Genomic DNA, 16,082 nt, shown 5'->3' with positions numbered 1-16,082 from the left:
TGTAAGAGTCGACCTGGCGTGCGGCCCGAGCATTCAACAAACCACTAAGTTCCGCGCGCTTAGTGGTTTGGCTCGATCGAAGCGCTGACAGAGAACGTCATATCGGCTCTAGGACCACCAGCTTACTCATCTCAACATCTCCAGAACATTATATAGGGCGCAGGAATCCGACGATGCCTTTCCCAAGCCGACCCACGTTGCTTGAACCCAAACGATATTCGCCATGTCTATTCCCGACGAAAGGATCTTTCCTCATGCGACCGGCACGGCAGCCAAGACGGTTGAGAAGCGTCAGGAGCCGCAGGACCTCGTGTTCTACTCTGGTTGGGTGAGCTATATGCAAGCATCGCCAGCGAACGGCGCGGCTCAACGGAAACGCGTTAGTTCTGCCCGTTCGTGCAGAGGGCTTGGATTGCCCTTGAAGAGCGCGGGATTCCATACCAGTACAAAGAGGTGAACCCGTATAAGAAGGAAAGGCACTTCCTCGGTGAGGAGCCACCGAGTCTCGGTAGACTTGATGCTGAAGGACTTGCGACAGATATTAACCCCAAAGGCCTTGTCCCCGCTGTCGAGTATAAGGGTAAAGCTTTATACGAGTCGCTCGTCCTCTGTGAGTTCCTCGAGGATGCGTACCCTACGTATAAGCCCAATCTCCTCCCGTCTGATCCATTCGAGCGGAATTATGCACGCATCTGGCTCGACTACATCTCCAAATCTATTGTCCCTGCCTTTTTCCGCCTCATTCAGGCGCAGACGTCCGAGAAGCGGCAGGAGGCCCTCGCAGAATGGAACAAGGCCCTAACGCAGTTCGCGGAGAAGATCAAGGGGCCGTATTTCCTCGGCGAGGAATTTAGCCTCGTCGATGTCGCCATTGTGCCGTGGATCGTCAGGGATTACATCGTCGCTGAGAACAGAGGGTTCAAGCGCGACGACGTCGGAAGTAAGTGGATCGAGTACGCGGCGAGGCTGGAGAAGAGGGACAGCGTCAGCAAGACCAGTAGTGTAAGTATTCTTGCTGCCCACTATCGGAGTGACAAAAGTTGAATTTGAGACCAGGATAAAGAGCACTATGCTGAGATATATGGTCGATATCTCCGCGACGAAGCTCAAAGCGAAGCCGCCAAAGCTACCCGAGCAGGCCGTGCGATCCCTTGAAATTAATTGCGTATAGGAAGGAGCAAAGCGTATCAGTGTACTTATGGTGTACGCCGACCCCGCACAATATATACAGGACCAACTGAGTAGTGGAATTTGGTTGACGATATAGGCTATCGTAATGGTCTCGGAAGGAGCTCTTCATGGACGTTGAAGTATCTGCTTGGGGGAAATGCTGAGTAGTCGCAAACATCTGATGGTGGTACACACACACCTCTGAATTTTACCCATTTGTCGGCACGTACCCGAGCCATTCTCGTCCCACTGTACGATCCACCGACCAATGACTTGACGTGACTGATCGAGCGTCTCCGCGACGGTCTCTTCCCGAGGAAGGTTACCCTTTGCCTTCTCCACTGTAGCCTCGGTGGAAGGCAGTTGAAATGCTTCCGCAAGTTCCCACTTAGCGAATGGTCGACTGGTGGGCACCAAGAAGGCCGTGTCGTAGACACGGGTGATTTGCTTGCGCAGAGTCAGAGTAGTGGTAACAAGCTCTACGCCAGTAGGTTCTTTGCCGACAACCTTGCTGGGCGTAGCCGATACATCGTCTGGACGGAACCAGTGCAGCTGGGTTACGTATGGCCGACCGCACCACACGACAAGTGTGGTAGACACGCCACTCGTGGCGAGAACAGTCCCGGCCAGTGCGATTCGCGCGACTAGCGGCACCGCGGATGTTGTCTCAATCAGAAAGAGGAATGGTGTCATCACGGTCGACAGCGCGAGTGAAGAAACGGAGAAGATTTTGAGGCGACGGAACGTCTGTGCCAGCGGGCCATAATAGATCTGCTCTGCAGGAGGCTCCTCGGGCTTCGCGCGCGACGGCACGGAGGCAGCTTCCGCTTGCTGATCATTGCGCCTCACGGCCGAAGTCCGCAGCTGGCGTAGCATTGGGCGGGACCACTTGGGCTCATTGTTGAGGAGGACGACCGTGCGGCACGGCAGGGCACACAGTCGCCGCTGTGTGAGCGAAAGCAAGGGGCGTTGAGGGACGCGAAGGGTGCTCATGAGCAGGGACTGTAGACAGGTTGTTGCAAACTATGGCGGATTCCGAGCGCGCTCACCGACGCTGTCGCCGACGTCGCGCGCGACGTCAAGACCGTTTTCGTGAACGTTCGACGGCGTTCGGCGCTATTTCCCACGGTCTCAGAGCCGGTATGAGCCGAGTATTACGTAATGGCGCCTAAATCTTTTTGCGGGCTTGAAAACGCGAACATTAACGTGCCGGCCTTCCAGCCTTTCCTTCCTCCGTCCACCACTATCTCCCCTTCACACCAAAATTCTCCCAGGCATCATGTTCGGTGTTGCGCGTTCTGTTCGCATTGCTGCTTCCCGTAGCGGCAACTATGCCGGTCTTCCTCGCTCGATGATTGCGAGGAACATGAACACCAAGGTCAATGGTACGTGGTAACTCGGGACGGTTTTGGAAGTACTTCAGAGCTGACGTGTACGCTTTTGCTGCGTGTCTAGGCCCGGTTGTTGGTATCGACCTGGGTACAACCAACTCATGTGTCTCCATTATGGAGGGTCAAACATCGCGTGTGATAGAGAACGCTGAGGGTGCGCGCACGACACCCTCGGTTGTCGCTTTCACCAAGCACGGCGAGCGTCTTGTCGGTCTTCCCGCTAAGCGTCAGGCCGTCGTGAATTCTTCGAACACCGTCTTCGGCTTCAAGCGTTTGATTGGTCGCAAGTTCTCGGATAAGGAGGTTCAGGATGACGCGAAACACTGGCCGTTCAAGGTCGTCCCGAAATCAGATGGGCGGCCAGCCGTTGAGGTTGATAACGGTGGCAAGAAGCAGACCTTCGTGAGTACTGCTTGAAGCGTGTCGCTAATGCTTTCCTAACTTGCCACGTTAGTCTCCTGAGGAGTTATCGTCGATGGTTCTGGTCAAGATGAAGGAGACTGCTGAGCAGTACCTCAACAAGAAAATCAAGTAAGTGGTCTTCGGCCGATTTTTACGATTCTCTCTGACTGATTTGTGCCCCGCAGTCATGCTGTCGTCACCGTCCCAGCATACTTCAATGACGCCCAGCGTCAAGCCACCAAGGACGCCGGTCAGATTGCCGGACTCGACGTCCTCCGTGTCATTAACGAGCCCACTGCTGCCGCTCTTGCGTACGGTCTGGATCGTGCGGACAACTCCGTCATCGCCGTTTACGACCTTGGTGGTGGTACCTTTGATATCTCCATTCTCGAGATGCAGAAAGGCGTTTTCGAGGTTAAGTCTACCAATGGTGATACTCACCTTGGTGGCGAGGACTTCGATATCGCGCTCATCGAGCACATCTTGAAGGAGTTCCGGAAGGAGTCTGGCATAGATCTCAGCAAGGAGCCGATGGCCATCCAGCGTGTCCGCGAGGCTGCTGAGAAGGCCAAGATCGAGCTGTCATCGACCCAACAGACTGAGATTAACCTTCCCTTCATCGCCGCGGACGCTTCTGGGCCGAAACACATCAACCTCAAGATCCTCCGCTCGCAGTTCGAGGGTCTCGTCTCGAGCCTCATTCAACGCACCATCGACCCGTGCAAGAAAGCGCTCACAGACGCTGGCGTCAAGGCCAGCGAGATCAACGAGGTCATTCTCGTCGGCGGTATGACCCGTATGCCTCGTGTCGCCGAGACGGTCAAGTCGATCTTCGGTCGTGAGCCGAGCAAGGGTGTCAACCCTGACGAGGCTGTCGCTATTGGTGCATCTATTCAGGGTGGTGTCCTCGCTGGTCACGTCACCGACATCCTTCTCCTCGATGTCACTCCGCTTTCGCTCGGCATTGAGACCCTCGGCGGTATCATGACTAAGCTTATCACCCGTAACACTACCATCCCCACCAAAAAGACTCAAACCTTCTCGACCGCTGCGGACGGTCAGACTGCTATCGAGGTCAAGATCTATCAGGGTGAGCGCGAGCTCGTCCGAGACAACAAGCTGCTCGGCAACTTCAACCTTGTCGGCATTCCCCCGGCGCCCAAGGGTGTACCTCAGATCGACATTACCTTCGATATTGATGCTGACGGTATCGTCCATGTCACCGCGAAGGACAAGGCGACCAACAAGGACCAGTCTATGACTATCACCTCATCGTCTGGTTTATCCGACAAGGACATCGAGCGCATGGTCGAGGAGTCTGAGAAGTACGCCGAGTCGGACAAGGAGCGCAAGGCGGTTATCGAGGAGTCTAACAAAGCAGATTCCGTCTGTGCGGATACCGAGAAGGCGATGGGCGAGTTCAAGGATCAGCTCGACGCGACCGAGAAGGAGAAGGTCACCAAGCTCGTCGGCGAGCTCCGCGAGCTTGCCGTCAAGGGCCAGGCTGGCGACGAGTCCGTGAACGCTGACCTTATCCGCGAGAAGATTGCCGAAACCCAGCAGGCGTCCCTTGGCCTCTTCCAGAAGGTGTACGAGAAGCGCGCTGCGGAGAGCAACAACGCGAACAACTCCGAGACTGAGAACAAGGAGGAGAAGGAGAAGAAGGATTAATTCCCCAGATCTTCGCCTCTCCCCAGCTCTCGCTCCGCTGCTCGTATCTCTGGTGAACCTTGTGCTCTCGCGCTTGCATACACTCCGTGGATATCCCCCTACACGCATAGATCCTCAAAAATTACTTTTCGACGCACCTATTGCTCTGACGACGTACTGTACGACCACCTACTACTATACTCTTCATGCACACATTATTAGTTATTCACAACCCCACTCAGCATTTCTCTCCTCTCTGGTGTTCCGCTTTGCTTTGCTGTTTGTCGCTATATCCTCATGTCACAATGTACAAAAACATGAATGGATCGTTCGTGTGTTGATTTTCCTGTGTGCGTACCATGTGAATTTTCGACTCGTTCGCACACGCCGCCGCCCGTGGAGAGCGTCCATGTCCGGTTCCGCCAACATCCCGGCTTGGCCACCGGCCATGTCTTGAACGCTCTCGACAAGCAGCCTTGACTCGCCCCCAACTTACCCCGCACACTATATGTTATGTCTGCAGTATCCAAGAAAATCGGAGGAGAGATCGGCGAGGTGCGCGCGAGCATCGACATCGCTAGCTTGAATGCGTATATCGAGAGAGATGTCCCTGCTATCCGGGTACCAGTGACAGTGAAGCAGTTCAAGGTGCGTGTTCGATGTTTGTACGGGAGCAATGCACGAGCTGACAGGCACTGCAGTTCGGCCAGGTACGTTCACTCTTGCGACTTTTGACTTCGGTGACACGAACGACATCCTGTGCAGTCAAACCCGACGTACTTCCTTACGGACGCCAGGTACGTCGCCGACCACTCTAATCTTGCAGCACTTATAAACGCATGCCTGACAGTAATACGAAGTGGGTCCTGCGCAAGAAACCCGCGGGCAAGCTCATCTCGAATACGGCGCACCAGGTCGAGCGCGAGTACACGATCCTCCGCGCCCTGCACAAGCACAACCAGAATCCAGCCACGACGCCCGCGCAGCGCGTGCCCGTCCCTGAGCCCGTAGTGCTATGTGAAGATTCAGCTGTCGTTGGCACGCCGTTCTACATTATGGAGTATCTTGACGGGCGGATTTTTACCGACCCGCGCATGCCGGGGGTGAAGCCGGAGACGCGGCGGGAATGGTGCGTGGCGAAAACGTCTCGTGTGCGTGTGCATGCTCATCGTATGGTGTGCAGTTGGCTCTCCGCGATACGCTCGCTCACAGCACTGTCGAGTCTCGACCCGGCGACGCTCGGCCTTTCGTCCTTCGGGCCCAACACGCCGTACTTCCCGCGACAGATCAAGTCCCTCGCACGCGTGTCGCTCGCGCAAGCCGAGGCGGTAGACATTGAGACGAACAGAAAAACGGGGATGATACCCGACTTTGAGGAGATGGTCGCGTGGTATAGGACGCATCTCCCGGATGAGAGCAAGACTGGACTAAGGATCGTACACGGGGACTACAAACTCGACAATATGGTCTTTCACCCGACGGAGAACAGGGTAATTGGCATCCTGGACTGGGAACTGTGTACACTAGGGAGTCCGGTAAGCACAACGGCAAGATATGAACTTGTCCTGGGCTAACGGTGAGATACCAACAGCTCGCGGATCTTGCGAACTTGACACAGCCGTGGCATGTCGATCCTAGCATAGCTAAGGGCACCGAGGGCGTCTCTGTCCTTACTGGATTCAAGAACAGCTCCGATGCTCCAGCTAACTTGGAAGAACTCGAGCGGGAGTACTGTAGGTTGACGAAGCAACCATATCCGATCCCTGAGATGGTTTTTGCACGGAGCTGGATGTTATTCCGGGTACGCCTACCTTCCTCACTGCCTTATGCATACTCTGAAACGTTCATCACTACAATAGCTAGCTATCATCGTGCAGGGCATCGCCGCGCGCTACGCTCGACGGCAAGCCAGCTCGGAGAGGGCGTCACTCTACCCAGCGATGTTTCCGATCGTCGGCAAGCTGGCAAGGCTGACTCTGGAGGAAGGCGGAGAAAAGATTGGCTCGAAAGCGAAGTTGTAGAGGCTGCATTACTCGTACAACCTGCGTGTATATTTGAATTGCGTATGATCATTGCGGGCGGATTCATGGAGTCCACAGTCTGCAGCCAGACTTGTCGAGTGCCTTCTTGATCCTGCTTTCGCGGCGGTTGGGCGCAAGCGCGACGCATGTGGGCACGTTCTCTGGCTGCTCAATCCACATGTGGTGCGCGACTGGAGGAGAAGCGTTGGATAAGATCTCGCTGAGACGTCTTAGGCTCGCCTCGTCCGTTGTCTAGGCACAAATGACATTTTGTTAGGGTATCCCTTTCCATCGTGTGATAATAGATATGATACCTGCAATACGGCCTGCAGAGGAATCATGTCAGTACCTGAATACTGTTGAGTGGTCGAGCTTACTTTTCGCATGTTCTTGAGATCATCCAGATATGCAATGGTCTCCGGTATATCCTTCGTTTCATGGAGCACCTACGAGTCCAATGAGCCTGAGACATCGAGTACTCCCTTCGATAGGCTCGAAATCTACGTACTGCTGCCGTCGCGTGGGCTACTTGGGCCATCAGAGGGCCCACTCCCCATCCTTCTGCCTAGTGTGTGTAGCAAGGGTTAGTGACATACCAAGTGCACTAAAACCATTCCTCTCTGTAGCATTCAAGCCTCACATACCGTCTGGAGATCTTTCCGGACCACGATCTGCATCGTCAAAGGTGCACCCGTCGGAGTGATGGGAGCGCTCCCGCTCCCCTGCTCACTTGCGGCTGCCGCAGTCGCCGGTTGGCTCTGTGCAGACATGCTTCTCACTAAGAAGAGAGAACGACGAAAGACAGCCCTAGAAACCGCAGGCAGGATGGGCAATCGGAGGATGGGTGCTGGAGCAAAGCGTTCTTCAAGACTTTCCATACGCGGCGAAATTCACCACCATCACGCTCGGGAAGGAAGGCGGTTCAGCGCGACGCTCTCCTCCGTGTCCGTTGCCGACTCGACTCGGCGCCGGACGGTGATGTTGCTCGTCAACAAAACCTCAAACTCAAATGCAGAGGACGAGGCGCAGTTCCGGTCGGACTGGATTCCGGTGCTGTCGCTGTGGGGAAACGGCAGCGCACAGAATTTGTGATAGAACGATGCGTTTCAGCGTCGGATGCAACACTACAGCACGGGGATCGTGGATCGCGCGTCACGACCAACGCGCAGCACCGCATGACATATATAAGAGGGCCAGCTGAGGGAAGTGATTCTTCAGCTGGTCTATTCGCTTTCGTTCTTCTTGTCGAGGTACCGGATAGTAAGTCCCCTTCATCCTCCGCAGCTTGCCAGCTAGGATCTAATATGCTCCTCACAGCCCGACTTGTTGTTTTATCTTCACGACTTGCTTTTGCTGTTGTTACGACCCCCCACTCTCGTTGTATCCTTCGAACTTGTTTGTGTGTATCACGTCAACATGCAGTTCCCAATCGTCACGCTCTTCGCTGTCGTGCTTGCTCTCGCTGCCGCCGTGCTCCCTGCCATGTCTTTGCCGATGTCGTGAGTACAACACCTTCTATCTTGTCCCAGAGCATATTATTCATGTAATTGCCAGCACCATCAACAGTATTACGCCCCTGGCTCGCCCGCGTATTGGGATTACCATTCGTCCACCTACCCAGGTCAACGAACCCATTGCTATGAACGTTCCCTCGTCAGCTTCAAGTCGTCGTGATCTCATGTACGTTCTTCGCATGCTGCATCGCTGGCGGGTTGCTCATCCTCTACATTACTAGGGACAGCGTCATGTGGAAGCGTTACATTGACTTGGCCTGCACCGAAGCCATGAATTCAGGGACCCCAGCGCCTGCCGAGTGCTACAACAACCCGTTAGTGAACAGCCCGTTCTTCCGGGTGTCAAAGGTAGCAGCGCGGGCGTACCTGGCTGGTCTCATGCACTGAAGGACGAGCGCTGCGTCGAAGGATAGATGAGGTTTTCGGGCCCGCCGTCAGCTGGAAGGACCTGGATTAGTGTCCACCCCCTCCGACCAGATTCGCCAACGGACAACTGTAGCACCACTCATATATGTGCAAGTTAGGAGATGACTGAGCAATACGAATATGCCATCTCAGCTAATGTTCCCTATATTCGTTTGAAGTTTGCAGATGGGTGTCGCCTACATGGTGTGATTTCAGATGTCATTGAGTTTAAATACGAGTAGAAGTGCCTCTATTGCAAGGTACGTGATGGCGATTTCAGATGAATGGACGAGAGGGATGTAAAATGAGAGAGAATGGACAAAGCAAGATCATAGCATGTTCAATAGCGAGGGGGCTATCCTGTCTTAAGTTGTGGGAGGTTCTAGCGACTCAAGATAACATTAAAAGGGAGCCGCTCAGTTGGCCCGCTACAACGATAATGTTTCAGCGTTCAAGATCATATGCTCTGGTGGGAAGAGAGCATACCGGGATACGACGTCCCTCGCTCAGCTCCGTCGTGTCGGGCATCTGACTACGGAGACGCCTGTACGCGGAGGTTACAGCGGAGGGCCAGTCCGCCGCGCGCCTCTTGACGAAGTACGTGCCCGCAAGCAGAGTAATCGCGAGGTCGTGGAGGGGCTTCGAGCCGTCAGGGAAGATAGGGCACGCTTGGTGTGGCACATAACCGGCCTTCGGACGGGCCATCGATTAGCACGAGCGAAAAGTTGCATGAGAGCATGGCCGCTTACGTCCGTGAAGAGTTTGAACGTGAGCATGGCTAAGTTCCAGTTCGAGCTCAGAGAGTTGCAGATGAGCAATAGGTACAGCGCGATTTGTCTCTTGGAGACGTCATGCCATGGAGCGATAAGGTACTGAGATGGCGGTGAGCTAGAGCGACATCTGGTTGAAGCTCCGGGCACGCTCACTTGAAAAAGATAGATGAGGAGCCAAACCACTATTGTGAGGCAGCACAGAGCGTTAAACGCGAGGTTGCCTGAGGGAAAACAGCCGAACAATAAGTGAGTGCGTACTTATGGAGCGAATTGACTTACGAGCTTCCTCTCTGAGTGACACTCTCTGTAGGTCTGGAATTGGTTGCGGCCAAAGAGCATTTGGACGACGACGGTGCATTCTTTGTCCTAGTAGGGAGTTGGGTCGAGTAAGATGAAAGGTGAGTGAGGAACGCGGTCACTGATCCACCAGTGCGGAAAGTGAACTTGTGCAAGCGCGGAGGAAACCTTCCCATCATAGCCATCCCGGACCGCGAAAGCCAAAGCAGCCCGAATTTTTGGCAATGCAGCGCCACAACGCACAGTGTTCGGATGACATACAAGGCAGGGCACGTGTCGAACTGTGCATGAACAACGAGGCTATTGGCAGGACACTGCAGTCGAAATTACCCAGACGTGCGATGTCAAGGATACAAAATACAACGCGCGGTGCACAGCGCGGCAGGGACGTGGGCGCTGGGTCTAGAAGCTGTAATGGATGGTCGTCTCGCAATCGCGACGGATGTCGGCGAGTACTTGCAGAGCTAATAAGCCAGAGCGGTGGATAACGATGATATTATGCGATGCGAAAAGATTAACCTGGTATACATTAGTCTACATATATCCAGCAAACACAGACTCAATCATCGCTAGGGTCGGTGTAAGCTTAATGCAAGTTTTAAATGAGTTGTTTGCGTACTCTGCCGTTTCTCTCCGTAGGAAGAGGTCTATCACTGCTGAGAAGGCCGCGAAAGCCACACCGCCTCCGAAGGCAGCTTTTGGTCCAGCGTTCCGCGCAAGCACACCACCTGCAACAAAACCTGCTGCAACTGGATTGACCATATCGTTCCTCGCACGGTACTAGACGCGACAAGGCGTTTCATAGACAGACATAGCGATAGAAACCGGGCTACTTACCGATTCTATCACACATTCGATACCAGCAAACAAGGCACCGACTTTCGCGAATCCTCTACCGCTCTTCCACATATTACGGCCCATCTCCTTGAAAATTTCCGAAGCCTTCTGTGTTGTCGTCAGCTGTGCGCGCGCCAATGGGTCCTCGTACGCAAATGAGGACGACATGAGCGAGAAGAAAGCACCGATGGCAAAACCTATTGTCAAATGACTTCTAAAAAGACGTCCCACAACTGCGAACTTTGGTCCGTTAAAGAGCACTCACCTCCGCCTCCTGCTATCGCTGTCTTCGCAACACATGACTCCATACCGGCTTGCATCCAATCCTGGTACTTCTTCGCCTCCAACATGTTTGTGCGGTCCTCCTCCGTCCACCCCGGTGGTAAAGGCTCTTTGCCCTTGGCGAACACTGGCGGGACAAGTGGCAGGTTGGACATCTTGGTCACGTCTTCTGCTGCAAATCCCGACAGTAGGCAGGCAGCAAAATTTTGTTGGGTATCAACCCGGACGAAGTGAGGGCAAGCAGAAGAGATGAACCTGCCCAAAGCGCACTCCGGCAGCACACAGGCGCTTGCGCATCTTTCTCCGCATCTGCGACATGCAGCCGCCTCACCTACCGTCTCATGTTCCGCTTACCTCTGGTCGCATGCACACTGTGCATCCCGACGGTGACGAGGGGATACGACAGACGGATTCCGATGCTGCGCTAGCCAGATTATCTGCCGTCCAGAAGAGCTACATCTCAGACCCATTCGTGCGCTACCTCCTTCCCCGCGGTGCACACCTGCAGCCCCCTCGGCCTCCGCTGATCAACGTCGGGACGTACGTGCGCTCCGAAGGGATAGATCAGCTTGTGAACGGATGGCTCGAGCTCTCCGCCAAGGAGGGTCGACAATGTCAGATCGTGAGCCTGGGTGCAGGCAGCGACACAAGGTTTTGGAGAATCGCCGTGCGTAGGCCTTGACCCATGCAGCCGTTGGCTGGCGGACTTTTTGCCCACATTCCTTAGACAGGCCGGCCCGCGTGCGGGAACGCTCGCGAAATACATTGAAGTCGATTTTGCCGAGAACACCACCAAGAAAGCAATGGCAATCCGGAAGAGCAAGGACCTCAGCGCACTGCTAGGGAAAGCTGAGGATGTCAAGCTGGGTACGTATATTCCATCTATCGTTATCTTGCCTTCTCTGACATGGCGCCCAGAAAGTGGTGGAACCTCGCTGCACTCACCACGGTACCACCTACTAGCTGCTGATTTGCGGCTGAGCCCAAATGAATCGCTGGCACCGATCATGACGAAGTCACTTCCAGGAAGCGACCCATTGCTGTCCTCTGACCTCCCCACCCTGTTGATCTTCGAATGCGTCCTTGTATATATGTCTCCCGAAGCCTCTGAAAGCCTCATACAATGGTTCGTCGACTACTTCTCGACGTCCTCGAGCGGAGTGCTTGGTGGCCTTGTGTACGAGATGTTCGGCTTGCATGACTCCTTTGGCAAGGTTATGCTTAACAATCTGAAGGTGCAGTCGTTCGGTGGGCCTTTATATGAAGTCGGTTTGCTCATAGATTATTCAGGCTAGAAATGTCTTGCTACCGGGCGTCGAGCCTTATCCAGACCTAGCGTCGTTACCAGAACGCTTCACAAGACACGGTTTTACGACCTCGTATGCCTTCACTCTGCGCGATCTTCGAAGGGTTTGTATAAGCAAGTCCGAGCTGGAAAGGTCAGCCACTTTATTGACTCTGTTGTTCTAACCTTTGACATGCCAGCGCAGAATCTCGCGTTTAGAAATGCTTGATGAGATTGAAGAATTAGAACTCGTGTTGCAGCATTACGCTATTACCTGGGGTGTAAGGCTGAATAATCCCGAAGCCCATGATTTATGGAAGGGCTGGGGTTTTATACATACATGAGTAAAGATAAGGATCACGAAATACACAGCCTACTACCATATCTATTCTATCGATTCATTTGCTCATGGTCATTCTTTACAGTTGCGGCTGTACAAGAGTTGCGAGATTTTCCATTTAGGGCCGCAATAAGCATCAGCGGCGTACACAAGCACACACAGCGGGAGTTCAAGAGCGCGGGCGGCCGACGCGTCTTCCTTTCATACCAACCGCCGTCATGCGTGCAGTGCCAGCAGAGGTGCTGGATGCCGTCTTTCACTTCCTAGAAGACGATTTGCCCTCGCTCTCCGCCTGTACCCGCGTCTCTCGTCACAGCTGGTTCCAGTTTGCATCACGATATCTTTTCCGATCGCTGAAGTTCCATGCTGTCGTAGCTACCCCCTACAACCACACCAAGCATGCTACATTCCGCGATTTCTCTGGCTTCGTGAAGAGCTGTTCTCGTGCCTCCACGTTCACGCGCAGCTTGATCCTGGATGGGTCCTGGCCACAGCGTCACAGTGGGAATTGCATGGAACCCATATTCGTCTCTCGACTGGCCATAGACACCCTCTCTGACATTATCACAGCCCTTCCTGCTCTGAGCACATTAGAGCTGCGGGCAGTACAACTATCCACGCCTGACCTGACGTTCCGCTTCCCTCAGCCGGCGCTCTTCACACTTGATCAACTCAACCTCGACTACACCACGGCTCATCCCCTCGCACAGCCAGACGGAAGACCCGGTTTTGACGTGTCCTCCATACTCCCGATGTTTTCCGCCATCAACAAGCTTGACATCCGATATGGGCTGCAGCTGAATCCTTCGTCTTATTCTCATGCGTTTGCCCTCAAAGGTGCAAGCCTCACTACCCGCATCTCGGACTTCGAACTCAGGATGTCTAGGCCTGACGATATCGTTCACGTTTTGACATCTCTCACGGAGATTGCAGCTCCGCTTTGCTTGTTGAAGCTTCGTATTTTGGTGGATGGCTGGTGGGACGCGAAGATTCTGGCTTGCGCACGACTTTTCTTGGCCTGTCCTGCATCGCGCAACCTCCAAACATTATATGTACATTGGGGGTGGGGGGTAAGCTGTATGAAGCATTGTCACTTATGTACCTGGCTGATCATTGTGCCGACAGATAAAGAAGGACATTGGATACTTTGAGCAGCTGTTCCCTGTACTGGGTTCGATGCAACAGCTGTCCTCTATCGTCCTCACTCAAGCACTCTGTGCCTATAAGAATTGGGACTTTGCGGAGAATACCTTTGCCGCCACAATATCGGCCCTCCTTTCCCTCGCTCCCGCAGAGCATCGCTCGTCCACCGCTTCCATACGCAAGGCCCGCCTAAATTTCGTCATTGAGCGTCTGTCTCCTATTGAGGACATCCCTGCTATGCTAGAGGAGTTGCCATGGCATGAGCTAGACAGAGTCGTCGAGGCCCTCGGATGGGTCGCATCAAACTCCAAGAAAGTAGCGGCACATTCGTCCTCATCGGAAGACTACAGCATCGAAGTGCATATAACGGTTGCGGGCAAAGACCTGCCGAACGTGACCTTCATCCAGGCGCAAGACGTGATCCGGAGCACGCTGAGTCCACGCACCAAAAAGTTACTGAGGATATTATCGTCGAAATATACCGGATCATCTGGCTGTTCGGTGCGTGATTCCTCTTAGTGAGTTTACAAATGCAATTCTGACTGAATGAGCACCTTTTATACAGGATCATACTCGTCTCCCGTCCATGTTTCCTACTGGTTTTTAACTAACTTTATAATTAACTGTATGACTACATGCTACAATGGATACTACAGACCCCATACGACGGTCCATCGCTATCCACAAAAACAGCAATCACAGAGGATAAGAGAAAATCACATCGGTGCATATGCCGGCTGTTTTCAGCCTTCTCGTTCGATAATTCACACTTGTTTTGCCCAACACGTGGCTGAGAATAGCTGAAACGCCTCCCGTGTAGGAAACATCTCATGCACGCTCAGCCGACGGACGCCGATAAACCCGACACGTTTTACACAACCATCTTCAAGAACACCAGTACTGTCTCGAACACCTTCTCCGTTAGTGAGCGTTGGTTGTAGTGAGACGCGCAATACTACTGGGTAAGCGCTACTAGCTGATCTAGCCATGTACATGTACTACGCCATGGTATTCAGGATACCTGGATCTCTCATTCAACTCTTTATGCCTGACGTCTGTTGTCCAGTTGTCACAGACGGTGAGCATTCCCCGGTGTCTTCAAGGCCTGTCTGCTCACCTATAGGCTATTAATATTGTGAATCCCAATCTACGTCCATCATCAGAAAATGGCTGACACTCGACAGACCCCTCATCTCAACATGTGCTGTCTCGTTCACCGGCACGATGTATATCGACAGTCTCATGAACTCTGTCGCAAGACAGAGCCAGCCGCGCATCCGCGGCGTCGACACGCACGGCTCGAGGTTGAGGTCGTGGTAGCTCTCGAACGGGTTGTCCCTGAACCGTGGGCCTAGGCCGTAGTGCATGACGGGTCCTGCTGCAGTTTGCGCACCGACATGTGCAGGTTCCGGTGTGTGCCCTGTCACTTCGGCGACTGCGGCGCACGATGGTGAGCGAGACCTGGGCTAGCGATGCGCCACAACTCACGTGGTAGATGACGAGAATGCGGGCGAGGCACCGCTTCATTTCGCTCTTGGATCTCGGCTTGCTGCATTTGCTGCAGCTCGGCGACGGGGTCGGCCAGCTGTGTTCATGCTCTAGTAGGAGTTCGGAAGTGCTCAGTGTTGGCGAGGGCCCCAAGGACATGATCAGGCGCGAGGTGGTAGACTCTTTACCAAGCTAAAGAACCTGGGGCGGCCTATATACTGTGATCATGGATGGAACATATAGTAGGTGAGCGTTATGTCGACAGGGTGTACTAGGGTTCGAAGAACACAGCGCTTCCTTGTATGAGTCGTTGTCCTGTCGACCATTGCGAGCCTGATGAACCAATGAACCTGAGAAGGCATCCCTTCGGATTCGCCAGCTCTGTGCGCGTACGAGGGACGAGATGTATTTTATGGGGAGTGGTGCGTCGCTCAACACCTCGACAATCTACGACTGCAATGCCTTGCGTCTAACACTTGTCCTCGCAGGGACCTCCCATGGTTATTTCGCAATAAGTCTCATTGCTGCGGAGATGCACAGTTCAGGGATCTGATCACGCTATACGCTATGTCAACTTTCGCGTATTTTCGTCTTGGCAGTCTTCGTAATTTCGAGGTACTAAGTGGGCTCCTCCGAGTCCCACGTCGGGTTACACGGGGAGAAGGCAACCCGACGCACTGATTAACTTTGCGTCTTTACCACCTCACTGGAGAAGCAGGTACAGAGCAGTCGACGAATTTCAGTCAAAGCTAAGCTATAGCGTATTATAATCATGGATACCAACGCCGCATTGCTCTATTCTCCTCAATACTTTCCTTTTCTTATAAAAAGCGAGAATATTTCTATGCAATTTTATCTTGTGATATCCATGTGTATCCACTGCGTATGTCGGTAAGTCTTGAAAGCTGCGCGCGGTACGCATGCATTATGAATTCCACCGGAGAAGCTGCTGATGGACCGGTGGCGCATCCCTTAGTAACTTGCTGGGCATAAACAGCTTGAAGAAGACAATTCTCACACAATCTGACTGCATGGACGTTTCAACGTCTTCAAGAAGCTATAGCAATTGTACTGCAGCTTAGGA

At 53.6% G+C, this 16,082-nt stretch overlaps 8 protein-coding genes across 8 annotated transcripts; 6 read left to right on the top strand and 2 right to left on the bottom strand.

The window, feature by feature from the left end:
- The first annotated feature begins 207 nt into the window (after window positions 1–207).
- PHACADRAFT_259750 (uncharacterized protein) lies at window positions 208–2,160 on the top strand. The gene is made up of 5 exons (XM_007398026.1): window positions 208–328; window positions 385–487; window positions 539–1,002; window positions 1,057–1,314; window positions 1,370–2,160. The coding sequence occupies exons 1-4, from the start codon at window positions 224–226 to the stop codon at window positions 1,153–1,155; spliced, it is 771 nt and encodes a 256-aa protein (XP_007398088.1). The 5' UTR covers window positions 208–223; the 3' UTR covers window positions 1,156–1,314; window positions 1,370–2,160.
- A 254-nt stretch (window positions 2,161–2,414) lies between these two features.
- On the top strand, window positions 2,415–4,900 carry PHACADRAFT_259748 (uncharacterized protein). The gene is made up of 4 exons (XM_007398025.1): window positions 2,415–2,555; window positions 2,626–2,963; window positions 3,016–3,092; window positions 3,149–4,900. Exons 1-4 carry the CDS (start codon window positions 2,450–2,452, stop codon window positions 4,632–4,634), a joined length of 2,007 nt encoding a protein of 668 aa, XP_007398087.1. The 5' UTR covers window positions 2,415–2,449; the 3' UTR covers window positions 4,635–4,900.
- A 177-nt stretch (window positions 4,901–5,077) lies between these two features.
- On the top strand, window positions 5,078–7,440 carry PHACADRAFT_259746 (uncharacterized protein). Its single transcript, XM_007398024.1, has 11 exons — window positions 5,078–5,261; window positions 5,315–5,323; window positions 5,379–5,410; window positions 5,464–5,742; window positions 5,797–6,148; window positions 6,205–6,414; window positions 6,473–6,886; window positions 6,949–6,960; window positions 7,012–7,080; window positions 7,143–7,199; window positions 7,279–7,440. The coding sequence occupies exons 1-7, from the start codon at window positions 5,127–5,129 to the stop codon at window positions 6,632–6,634; spliced, it is 1,179 nt and encodes a 392-aa protein (XP_007398086.1). The 5' UTR covers window positions 5,078–5,126; the 3' UTR covers window positions 6,635–6,886; window positions 6,949–6,960; window positions 7,012–7,080; window positions 7,143–7,199; window positions 7,279–7,440.
- Window positions 7,441–7,862: 422 nt separating this feature from the next.
- On the top strand, window positions 7,863–8,708 carry PHACADRAFT_259745 (uncharacterized protein). Its single transcript, XM_007398023.1, has 4 exons — window positions 7,863–7,894; window positions 7,952–8,133; window positions 8,189–8,314; window positions 8,370–8,708. Exons 2-4 carry the CDS (start codon window positions 8,051–8,053, stop codon window positions 8,533–8,535), a joined length of 375 nt encoding a protein of 124 aa, XP_007398085.1. The 5' UTR covers window positions 7,863–7,894; window positions 7,952–8,050; the 3' UTR covers window positions 8,536–8,708.
- A 261-nt stretch (window positions 8,709–8,969) lies between these two features.
- Window positions 8,970–9,728, bottom strand: PHACADRAFT_211091 (uncharacterized protein; the record flags this gene model as incomplete). The annotated part of the gene is made up of 5 exons (XM_007398022.1): window positions 9,606–9,728; window positions 9,480–9,547; window positions 9,303–9,425; window positions 9,040–9,243; window positions 8,970–8,981 (listed from the first exon to the last, which is right to left on the bottom strand). The coding sequence occupies exons 1-5, from the start codon at window positions 9,682–9,684 to the stop codon at window positions 8,970–8,972; spliced, it is 486 nt and encodes a 161-aa protein (XP_007398084.1). The 5' UTR covers window positions 9,685–9,728.
- A 402-nt stretch (window positions 9,729–10,130) lies between these two features.
- On the bottom strand, window positions 10,131–10,849 carry PHACADRAFT_259743 (uncharacterized protein). The gene is made up of 4 exons (XM_007398021.1): window positions 10,726–10,849; window positions 10,461–10,657; window positions 10,243–10,403; window positions 10,131–10,192 (listed from the first exon to the last, which is right to left on the bottom strand). Exons 1-4 carry the CDS (start codon window positions 10,808–10,810, stop codon window positions 10,183–10,185), a joined length of 453 nt encoding a protein of 150 aa, XP_007398083.1. The 5' UTR covers window positions 10,811–10,849; the 3' UTR covers window positions 10,131–10,182.
- Window positions 10,850–11,106: 257 nt separating this feature from the next.
- On the top strand, window positions 11,107–12,371 carry PHACADRAFT_163699 (uncharacterized protein; the record flags this gene model as incomplete). Its single annotated transcript, XM_007398020.1, has 5 exons — window positions 11,107–11,409; window positions 11,474–11,609; window positions 11,661–11,977; window positions 12,033–12,181; window positions 12,233–12,371. The coding sequence occupies 5 exons, from the start codon at window positions 11,107–11,109 to the stop codon at window positions 12,369–12,371; spliced, it is 1,044 nt and encodes a 347-aa protein (XP_007398082.1).
- Window positions 12,372–13,469: 1,098 nt separating this feature from the next.
- Window positions 13,470–14,030, top strand: PHACADRAFT_259740 (uncharacterized protein; the record flags this gene model as incomplete). Its single annotated transcript, XM_007398019.1, has 1 exon — window positions 13,470–14,030. The coding sequence occupies exon 1, from the start codon at window positions 13,544–13,546 to the stop codon at window positions 14,027–14,029; it is 486 nt and encodes a 161-aa protein (XP_007398081.1). The 5' UTR covers window positions 13,470–13,543.
- Window positions 14,031–16,082: the final 2,052 nt, after the last annotated feature.

Source organism: Phanerochaete carnosa (assembly GCF_000300595.1).
Source record: "Phanerochaete carnosa HHB-10118-sp unplaced genomic scaffold PHACAscaffold_7, whole genome shotgun sequence".
NCBI lineage: Eukaryota > Fungi > Basidiomycota > Agaricomycetes > Polyporales > Phanerochaetaceae > Phanerochaete > Phanerochaete carnosa.
This window is presented reverse-complemented; position numbering and strand designations above follow the sequence as displayed.

Excerpts from the sequence above, each read along its gene's own strand:
- PHACADRAFT_259743 (XM_007398021.1), bottom strand. The coding sequence starts at position 10,810 with ATGTTGGAGGCGAAGAAGTACCAGGATTGGATGCAAGCCGGTATGGAG. Across the intron at positions 10,658-10,725 it reads AGCGATAGCAGGAGGCGGAG|GTTTTGCCATCGGTGCTTTC; the intron begins GTGAGTGCTCTT and ends ATTTGACAATAG. Across the intron at positions 10,404-10,460 it reads TCGAATGTGTGATAGAATCG|TACCGTGCGAGGAACGATAT; the intron begins GTAAGTAGCCCG and ends TGTCGCGTCTAG.
- PHACADRAFT_259746 (XM_007398024.1), top strand. The coding sequence starts at position 5,127 with ATGTCTGCAGTATCCAAGAAAATCGGAGGAGAGATCGGCGAGGTGCGC. Across the intron at positions 5,411-5,463 it reads TACTTCCTTACGGACGCCAG|TAATACGAAGTGGGTCCTGC; the intron begins GTACGTCGCCGA and ends CATGCCTGACAG. Across the intron at positions 6,149-6,204 it reads TGTGTACACTAGGGAGTCCG|CTCGCGGATCTTGCGAACTT; the intron begins GTAAGCACAACG and ends AGATACCAACAG.
- PHACADRAFT_259750 (XM_007398026.1), top strand. The coding sequence starts at position 224 with ATGTCTATTCCCGACGAAAGGATCTTTCCTCATGCGACCGGCACGGCA. Across the intron at positions 488-538 it reads GAAGGAAAGGCACTTCCTCG|ATATTAACCCCAAAGGCCTT; the intron begins GTGAGGAGCCAC and ends GACTTGCGACAG. Across the intron at positions 1,003-1,056 it reads GCGTCAGCAAGACCAGTAGT|GATAAAGAGCACTATGCTGA; the intron begins GTAAGTATTCTT and ends ATTTGAGACCAG.
- PHACADRAFT_259745 (XM_007398023.1), top strand. The coding sequence starts at position 8,051 with ATGCAGTTCCCAATCGTCACGCTCTTCGCTGTCGTGCTTGCTCTCGCT. Across the intron at positions 8,134-8,188 it reads GCCATGTCTTTGCCGATGTC|CACCATCAACAGTATTACGC; the intron begins GTGAGTACAACA and ends TGTAATTGCCAG. Across the intron at positions 8,315-8,369 it reads TCAAGTCGTCGTGATCTCAT|GGACAGCGTCATGTGGAAGC; the intron begins GTACGTTCTTCG and ends CTACATTACTAG.
- PHACADRAFT_259748 (XM_007398025.1), top strand. The coding sequence starts at position 2,450 with ATGTTCGGTGTTGCGCGTTCTGTTCGCATTGCTGCTTCCCGTAGCGGC. Across the intron at positions 2,556-2,625 it reads CATGAACACCAAGGTCAATG|GCCCGGTTGTTGGTATCGAC; the intron begins GTACGTGGTAAC and ends CTGCGTGTCTAG. Across the intron at positions 2,964-3,015 it reads GTGGCAAGAAGCAGACCTTC|TCTCCTGAGGAGTTATCGTC; the intron begins GTGAGTACTGCT and ends TTGCCACGTTAG.